Source organism: Pseudonaja textilis, chromosome 2 (genome assembly GCF_049901715.1).
Source record: "Pseudonaja textilis isolate UNSWEBS1 chromosome 2, rPseTex1.2, whole genome shotgun sequence".
Lineage (NCBI taxonomy): Eukaryota > Metazoa > Chordata > Lepidosauria > Squamata > Elapidae > Pseudonaja > Pseudonaja textilis.
Genome location: NC_141991.1, coordinates 149,986,012 through 149,996,111, shown reverse-complemented (window position 1 = coordinate 149,996,111; position 10,100 = coordinate 149,986,012). Strand labels below are relative to the sequence as shown.

The 10,100-nt window shown below is 37.0% G+C and overlaps 1 protein-coding gene across 1 annotated transcript; it reads right to left on the bottom strand.

Annotated features, from left to right (window-relative positions):
• Nucleotides 1-1,893: 1,893 nt before the first annotated feature.
• Nucleotides 1,894-9,661, bottom strand: ALKBH7 (alkB homolog 7, RNA demethylase). The gene is made up of 4 exons (XM_026711427.2): nucleotides 9,199-9,661; nucleotides 6,507-6,680; nucleotides 4,436-4,560; nucleotides 1,894-3,279 (listed from the first exon to the last, which is right to left on the bottom strand). The coding sequence occupies exons 1-4, from the start codon at nucleotides 9,472-9,474 to the stop codon at nucleotides 3,144-3,146; spliced, it is 711 nt and encodes a 236-aa protein (XP_026567212.2). The 5' UTR covers nucleotides 9,475-9,661; the 3' UTR covers nucleotides 1,894-3,143.
• Between the last annotated feature and the right edge of the window lie 439 nt (nucleotides 9,662-10,100).

Below are 10,100 nucleotides of genomic sequence, written 5' to 3'. Positions count from 1 at the left end.
ATATTAATGTTAGTGTAGTGTATGCAGTTGTATGACTACACTAACATTAATAGGAAAATTCTGAAGGTGTTGCCAGATGTTATTTATTATACAATCATACTGCTTTATGTTGTTCCTGACCAAATGTTCTATTTGTAACATTCTTTTTTTCCTAGCTTTTTCTAGTTTTCTTTTCTACAAAGTAGACAATAATGAAAAGGTAAAACATATAATTAGTAACTTTAGGAGTGCATGATAAAGAAGTATACTCTGTCTTATTCCATTTCTTATTCATATTTAATGTACAGAGGGAAGAGAACTTGAATTTTTATTGCAAGCATCAAAACGCTGTATTTGAGTTTACCAACCTGAATTAGGTTTCTTTGGTTATTTTAATCTAACCAAGCAAGGGATGAACACTGATGTGTTATATACACACAAGATGAATTATTTATTTCCAACTCTCACACTTGCGCACTCTCAGAACAATACACATACAATCCTTTCCTGGACATAAAGCCTAAGCATTCCAGTTGCTTAAATCTACTAATGGCTAGTGCTCCTATTCAAAGTAGATCCAATACAGGATTATGTAAGATAATGCCCATTCTTCCTTTAATTTTAGTGCTTCCTCTTTTTCTCATTACAGAAACACAGTTCTTTAAAGGAACATTCACCAGTGCCACAACTCTCCAGAACAAGCCTTCAAATCGCCCAACCCCATTGTTCTCTGGCTCAACCAGGATTCGGCCAAAGAGGCATACGTGGGAGAGACCAGAGGAACAGGAATGTCAATTACGAAGTCTGCTGGTTCGTATCAAAGATCTAAGTTTGGGCTACAACTCTGAAGAGACCATCCTTTTCAAGTATTGTAGTGGGACCTGTCCCAAGGCACATAGTAACCATGACTTGACCCTCTCAATTCTGTTGCAGAAGAGTGAGATCCCGGCATTGGGAAACCCCTGCTGTCGTCCTACACACTATGAGAATGTAGCTTTTCTGGACGACAGCCACCAGTGGCATGAAGTGGAGAAACTCTCAGCCTCTGCGTGCAGTTGTGTGGGCTGATGGTTATGGAGGGAGGAATGGATGCAGACTTATATGGCAGCAGCAAAGCATGATTGTATATTTAGCTACAGAACAAAGCTCTATTATTTTATCTCAATCCAGTCCTCAGCACTTACACAAGCTTTTAAGAGGAAGAATTGCAAGAAACCCTACCATGTGATGTCTACATCCTTCACTTCAAGCATGGAACAATTCTACAGAATGACCCCTACTTAGCAGAAAGCAAGAAGTACGTTCTTGAACTGGGCATATAATCTATCAGTCTTTTCACACTCTTCCCAGATATATTTCACTTGAACACATTGCTGGCTTGATGGAATCCTGTCTAAATTAGATCTGAAATGCTCGGGCAACCATTCAAAATGTTTATGGATTATTTCTAAATTCTTTCTTTCCTGAATTCCTTCCCAATTAGAGCTCCCCTTGTGTTTAACTTATTTGTTTCTTTTCTTGGAAGGCTGAAGTTATTGGTTCCAAACTTGCATTATGAATGATTGATTGATATGTACATGCTGGTATCAATGAAATAAAAGTAAAGCAAGGACAAAAACAGTGTCTCCAGTTCTGGGGTCAGGATCATTCATTGGGAAATATTTTTTTTTATATTATTTACATTACTGATGCCCCAAACATCTTAATATTGATCATTGATAGTCATTCAAACCATCATGAAGGTAAGCAGTCAAGATCAGACTAAAGCCACATGCCTATATTTTTAGCAAAAGATATATAATACTTCTTTTTAAAAACAAAATATCACTCATTAATCCGAACAAAGCTGTCTCAGCCATTTTTATTTTTTTTTGTTTAGCAGCATAAGTGATTGTCAAGAATACTGCAGAGATATAACAGGGTTTCAAGAGGTTTATTTTTTTTTAGGAAATGGAGGGAGTAATAATAAAAAACATAGAGAAGAGATAGGGTCATACAGAGTCAGGTGTAAATTTCCGGGTTGTAAATAGAACTGGATTCTAGTCCTGAGCAACAGGAGACCACAGATTCAGCCCTAGACTTTTCATATTTTACCACATCCCAATTTTTTCCAAGATTAGATAAGTACTATTTATTTTCACATTCCTCAACACTTCCTTTTTTATAATCATGACTCTTCACCTGTCTTCCACTTCTTCACTTTACCTCTTTTCTCTTCAGCATTTTGATGCTACAAGTCAAAATGTGGAAATTTCTCCTATTCCCACTCACTGAAGACCTACCACAGTGAAATCCTCATTTAGAGATACTCCAATTTAGCTTTATTTAGTTTTAGATACATAAATGTTAAAGCTAATCTTGTGCTTATGACACCTATCAGAATCTCTGAAATTATTTAATTCACAGAAATGACAACATATTCAGTTGCAACATCAATTGTGAGAAAATTAAAAATTCAAGTACTTTTTTTACCATCTGAAAAATTGGCAATACATTTATAAAGAAAAAATGGTGTAATTAGCATAGGCCCTGCTCTCATCTACATATTTGATAGCTGTAAGCATCAAAGATGTAATTCTCTTTTTTAGCCAATCTCTTTTATAGAAAGAAATCATAGCGCTGGAGAACAACTGTATAGCTGCTTTGCCAGATTCACTATTTTGAGGCTCAGCATGTGTGATACATTTGAATACTGAGCTGAGAAGAGAACAATGTTCAATAGTTCAGTAACTGGAAAAGCAGTTAAAGGATAATTTAAAAATTACAACACACTAGTAACCCCTTAAAACAAATCTGTATGTTTCAATTCTTAATTTCATCTCTACCTATGATCGCAGCAACACACATTACAGAAAAATGTTACTTCCTGAGTTTAACAGTGTTGTGGTTCATTTTAGTTAGATCTACTTTCCAAACTGTTGCAGAGTTCCTTCTTCCTACCTGTTAAGTGCAAGAGGCAGAACACTTTCTTAGACTATGTACACTTTTAGGCTTCTTCTACTGCATGGAGGAAAGCTTCCATCACTTATTGTTGGACAGAAAACCAAAGTTCTGTGGAACAGTAGGTCAGAGCAACTTCTTTAGAAAGAGCACCATGTCAATTAGACAAAAAACTAAATTCCACTGGGAGCAACAGTCAGCCTTCGCAGTATCACCTGGCAGTTCTAGGATGATTCTTCTGGTAAGGGCAGGTTTCGACAGATGACAGAGATCCTTCGCTCCCTGGCGACCTTCCTTCCATCAAAAAAGGACTCCTCATCTTTAAGAATTTCATGAGTGAATTCATAACGAGCAGGCCCTCTTTATTCAAAGACATTAGAGAAGACATCAGTAAGTTACCATATCTTGGAAAAGAGTTTTATCCCAACTGAAGCCATACACAATTAAGAGTCTGAAAAGAAGACTCATGATTCAGAAACAAAATTCTTAAAAATAGCTCTGTTCTCAGCAAATATCCAGACTATTTCATGCATATGAACAGTTATAGCTTTTCATTAATTTCTGTAAGCTATAATCAAATTAGATATTTCCTATATCTAATATCTAAAGCACCTGCAAGGAAACAACACAAACTCCTCCTTATTAAACAAAGCAAATTTCCATTAATTCCAAAGTTAGGGAATTGCAATCTGACAGAACAACCCCAAATGTGAAACTACAGCTTGATTTTATTTTATTCTAACAAACCAGTCTTCCTTAGGTTTTGATGTAACAGGGCACCATGATTTATTAACAACAGAAATAGACATTTCCAATCTTCCCTTAGCAATAGAGGAGGGAAATATGCAGTATAATAAGCTCAAGACTCATGAAGCTGCATACCTGTCATATTAATTAATATTAATACACACACATACACACACACTCATTTTTCCATATGCTTAATAGCATTTTCCTGCAATGTAATACCCTCTGAATTAACTGAACGTAACTCCTATTAAACATAACTAATATGATGAGATATCAGGGCTGATAGAAGTTGTAATCTAAAATATTAGAAGAGTGCCAGGTTCAATAAGGTATTTTATAACTATGGCAATGGCAGAAACTATGTCTCATGTTTATGGAGAAAAATTAGTGCATTTGACTCATGATTCTTAAGTGAAATCTCTACTTAATGTTAGTACATCTCAAACTGATGGATGAACAGGCATTGCTCGAAGAATTTCTTTGAGCCAATAAAAAGTACAATTTGTGTAGTTGCAGCATAAAATATATATGGAACCCAGGACTGATCTTGGGAACAGAATACATTCCAAAAAATGATGGTGAAGGATATCACAATTAGTCTATCAAAGGCTGATATATACAATAGTTACACAGGACTCCATATATAGAAATGGTGTATCTCTGAAAACTATAACCACAAAAGCATCTACTTAGTCACTATCGGGAAACAAGATTCTAGACTAAATGGCCACTTAACCTGATTATTTAACAAAGCAATTTTTATTACCTAAGAATGTAGAGAGATCGGCGCTCCAGCAGAAGGTCCAGCCAGTCCTGTGGATTCTGTTCACTAACCAGGTGCATTACACTTGTGGACAGGAGGGACAGGCCTGCAATGCTGCAGCCACAGAACTAAGCAAAAGGAAATATAAACATTATGGGATTAGAATAATACAAATTATCTATCACTTATTAACTAATATTAGGACGTCAAGTTGTCCAGAGTCTCATGCTGCAACTGGACATAGACATTCTTTTTCTATCACCTAGAAAAAAACAGTATTAGGACATTGTGGAGATTTGCCATCAGATTCATGACATGAATACTAGGAGCAAGATACCAAATTTAAAAAGACTTTTTCCAGTGACTGAAAAGATGGGGCTTACTACTGTGTAAGCATGTATAGAACTGCACAGTTGATTTATTATGGAAGAAGGTTTCATAGACATCAATCTCCTTATCAGAACAATCGATTTCTCATAGGAACCAATAAGTCCACAGAGGAATAGATGAGTGCAGTTGCCAATGTGATTTCTTTAAGTTTATAAAAATTGACTACATTGAAGTTGCATATGGAAGTTCACATTACCAAATTCTGTAGAGACAGACAGATATGGAATATAAGGAAGATTACCAGTTTGAACCTTTCTTTCTTACGGAGATAATATTGCATTTCATAGAATTGTTCTGCATAAAAATTTACAAATTTACTACTTTATCTTAACAACTAAGGGCCACTAATACAAATGAATATAGTTACAAAGCCAACTGCTTTTCTCATTAAAAAGCAAAGTGAATTTAAGTCCCAAAGGTGCTTTGTCAAAAGGAAACTGAACTTTGTTTTTCCTTCAGTTCTGACTGAAGAATGGAAGCTGGAAGGGTTTATATTCCTTATGGTCATCTGGTTGTTAGCACTCTTTCTGAGAGTGATTAAAGCCACTTGAAGTTTTATCTGTGCCTTCAGGGTCTTGTGGATAACACAAATGGGTGTGGAACCTTTTTGGAACAGCTGAAAGGATTATGTTATAAAGACAGTGTTGAAAGACAGCAAAGTCCACATTCTAGATGAGAGGACTGCTGAATTGAAAGAGGGGTTAAAAAGACCATCTACAATAAAATTAAACAGCCCTCTCTCAATAGAGGGGAAGGGATACAACACTACCTATCTTCTGTTTACAACACAATAATTTCAATTATTCCAAGGGCACAAATAAATCTCCGAATGTCCTCAATGATTCTCAGAAAGAGTACTAGTGACCAGATGACTGCAAGGAATATAAATCCTTCCATCCTCCACTATTCAAGTCAAAATTGAACAAATTTCTTGGATGAGAAGCAAAATCCCTTGAAGGAAAAACAAAGTCCAGTTGCCTTTGAAAACTTTGGACCACCATGACCTGGATGACTGAGAATCTCCATAGACAAACTAAATTTAAGGACACTGCTAAAAATTAATGGATTCTTGCACTACCTTCGAGAATCATCTCTTCAATTTATAGCCCATCTTTGGGAACTCTTCTTAATCTGATTAATATCTAAAACTGCTGCCACCTTCATTTTACATTTGTTTTTCTGATCAAGGTTAAAACACATTTCCATTGGCAAGTACATTTATAAAACAAACTTTCAACTTGATGAGGTCAAGCTGTATGCATCTCAGCTAAGTGTTATTTCTCAAAGGGCAGATGCCTACACCTGCCTCAGGGCAAACATGTTTGCTTATCCTCAAGTCTACTAGGGTTACAGAAAAAATGTTTGATGCTTAATATTGGAGGAAGTTCTGGAAATTCAACCAAAACATGCTTATTATGTAACTTTCTCAAAAGTAACGAATTCACCTTTTTCCAATGAGAAATATTTCTTAACAATCAACAATTCAAGTTAAAGAATAAAATTTCACAGGAATAGTAAAAAAAAAAAAAAGTCATTTTGAAATAAATTGCAATAAAAAGATTTTATTGTATGTGCAACAACTTATCAAGTCCTCCTCCAAGGTCCATCATGCAATTCTACGAAACTACCAGAAAAACTACAAAATAACACTTTCTAGGCATCTATAGATTCTATGCTATCTTACCTTGACACTGTCTACATGAGGCTTTATATAGCCACTTTTATCCAAATCCAGAACATGGACTTGAGCGAGCTGTGGCACTCCGGGAGGAAAAGCAGCATTCCGGACTCGTTGTAAGATCTCATTACATTCTTTGCTCCAGTATGATTTTTCTGTCTCCCGATACTTATGAATAGCCTACAGGAGTGGAAAGAGATGGCATGAATATCTGGAAAGAAAATGAGATAGCCATCTACAACTTTGATCACCCATATATATGCACTCCTGTGGTGACTACAGAATCTCATGCTAATCACTGAGATAAAACACCAAATATCATGGATAAACTTTTTACATTGCCTTACATACATATTTCAGTTGAAACAGCTCATAATCAAACTGAGTAATCAGTGTGAGAATATGGTACCATCTTTTCTAAAGAAAGATGAGGAATGTGGACAACTTGATAAGTGTTCATCTAACATTCATTCCCATCCCACTATACTGAAGTTTAACTTTGGTTAATATGGTTTATTATGTAATATGAACCCAAACAACATAGCTTTTTCATTAAACTATTTCTAAACAAACCATAATTTAGCATGTGTGAACTCAGTCAAGCACTGGGCATTTCCATGAATCAAATTTTATATCATCTTTAGCCAGTAGTTTGGGAAATATAGAAAAGAATAATCTTTGCTATAGAAATAAACGGCACCAAAACTATCAAGTTTTGCTTTAAACTGACCGATCAAATCCCAACAAATGTACGGTTTGCAAGAAATGAACATAGCATTATAATAAATGATTAAGGTGCAGAATTATGTATTACTGAGCCATTTTAAAAAGCTGTTTTTACTGTGAAGAGAAAAGATGGGTAGGATATAAAAGAGGGAGAATACAGATGAAAGAATTGATCTTAAACACTTATTTGCAAATAAACATTAAAACAATAAATTTCCAATAAAGGAATTTAGATTTAATACAAAATTTAGATTTAATATTCACATCCTGATTTATTAGTAAAGAGCTAGTTCATACCAATAAGATATAGCCCAGATCTATTTTATTTAATAGTTTGTATAAAATTGCTCAATTTGTATTTTCCAAATGCAAGTAGTCCTCGACTTATGACCACAATTGAGCTCAAAATCTATGTTGCTAAGTGAGAAATTTGTTATTTGAATCATTGCAGTTGTTAAATTAGTAACATGGTTAATTGAATCTGCTTTCCCCATCGATTTTGCTTGTCAGAAGGTCACAAAAAGTGATCACATGACCCCAAGACACTGCAACTGTCGTAAATGTGAGTCAGTTGTCAAGTATCCGAATATAAATCGTGTGACCAGGCAGATGCTGCAATTGTCATAAGTGTGAAAAATGGTCATAAGTTACTTTTTTCAGTGCAGTTTTAACTTTGCTCACTAAAGGAACTATTGTAAATCAAGGACTACCTGTACTTCACATAAAAAGGATACATGAAATAAACATTAAAGTAGGATAGAAATACATCACCAAGTTAAAATTCTATTCACTGACTTAATATATGCTCAAGTTTACAAACGAATGGCAATTAAACTTCTGAGCCAAATTCATTAAAAAGGACATTTAAATCAAGCAATGAAGAAACTTATTGCATAGGCAAGATTGGGTGCAATAGTTAATATGTTGGATCTTCCCATATCCCACCCCCTTTCAGTTGATATTTATACTTCTAATCCATGAACAGCACAACATCTGGACTGGACATATTTATGATTATTCTGAATGAACCTTAAGTAAACTATTATTTATATTGTCCATTTCTCAAGCCACAAATGATAAAGAAACATTAACCCACGCAAAATTAAAACTGTACAGAATGTTGAGTGCAGTTTCCCAGTACTTCCCAACCTCAAGAACCCTTGAGAAGCCCACAAGATGTGCATAGTTTCCTGCTGTACCATCTCAATAACCAGCAACAAAGACATACTTGTTAGCACATTGCCATCAAAGCAAACAACTTTCAGTAGCTTCACCAAGCAGCAGCCAGTAGCAGCAGCTCTTGGGTAGTGGATGAATGCAAGAAATCAATATTCAGAGGATGTATAACATGCCCAGACTACAGATGTCTTCAAACTCAATCCTACCACTTCCAGTCAGAAAAGAAACAAGTAATATCAGGCTAGAATGGCTATATAACAGTAGAATACAACTGTTTGTATCCTCTTTGGGATACAAAGCATACTACTTTTAAATAGGGAGGGGCAAGATATTTCCTTTATACTTATGTTGTTCCACACAGTAATATTGTACCATAATCTTACAAAAACTAGAATGCCCATCTTCCCATTTTGTGACCACACAATAGTCGTACAAGACACAATAAACTACAAACTAGCATCATTTTAACCCAATGTATTGGGCAAAGTAGTCCAAAAGGCTTGTTTATGGTTTATTATAGTATGTTGTGTAAGCAGAGAACATGTGGTTAATTTGGGAACCCATATGCATGCTTAGGGTTAAGTCCATTAGGTCTACTTGGTCTCTCCAAATATGTTTTAAACTGAGAAGCTTGAAAAACTTAGGTTCACTCCCGTTAGTGGTTTGTTGAATAAACGGCGCAAAGGCCAGGCTCACACAAAACACGAAGCCGGTCTTAGCCAAGCCAACTACACTTCAGCTTCAACATGGGAGCCAAGGATCCTTTCCCTCGAAGCCACGCAGAACCACCCACCCCGTCCCAGTGTTCGTCTTGATAGCGGTGTCGGCGCAGCTGCGGTTCCAGCTCCCGAGCCAGCAACGCCTCCTCTTCCTCGCTAATGAAGTCCGGCGTCACCGAAACGCCGCCGGCCTGCAGCTTTCGCCAGAGAGCCTCGCTCGACGCACGGACCTCGGCCGGCCATGGACGCAGCTGCACCTCCTCCGCCGCGGAGAAGGCCCGAGGCGCTGGCGCGGCCCGCCCCACAAGCCCCAGCAACCGTCGCCCGGCGATCTGACCGTGCGCCAGCATCGCAGGTAGGGCATTGAGAAATTAAAGCGCCCGCGGTGCATGATGGGCCCGACCTCCGTTCATTTGCATATTGACGTTCCGCTTTGGCATAAGAGCAAAGTAGCCCGCGTGGTGCAAAACGTCCTTCAAGGTGCCTTTTCTACCTGGACTCAGAGGAGCTGCTGGAAGGTTGTCTGTGATTGTGTCTACGTATCACACGAGGAGGCGACTTTTGGCCTATTCAGCCTGGCACTTAGAACAAGTAGAGGTCTTGGTAAATCAGTAACCATTGCTACCTTTATGGGACTGAAAAGAACATGTGGGAGATGCTAGTCTTCATTGTCCAGGAAATATGACTTGTGTCAAATTGCATACAGGTCTTCAATTTACGACCACGGTTGAGCCTAAAATTTATGTTGATAAGTGAGCAATTTAGTTGAGTTGTGCCCATTTTTTACAACTTTCCTTGCCGCATTTGTTAAGTGAATCACTGCAGTTAACTTAGTGACAAGGTTAAGTGAATCTGGCTACCCCATTGACTTTGCTTGTCAGAAAGGGGATCACATGACACAAGCCATACATTTACGTTCAGTTGTCAAGCATCTGAATGTAAAACACGTGACCATGGGGATGCTGCAAAAGTCATA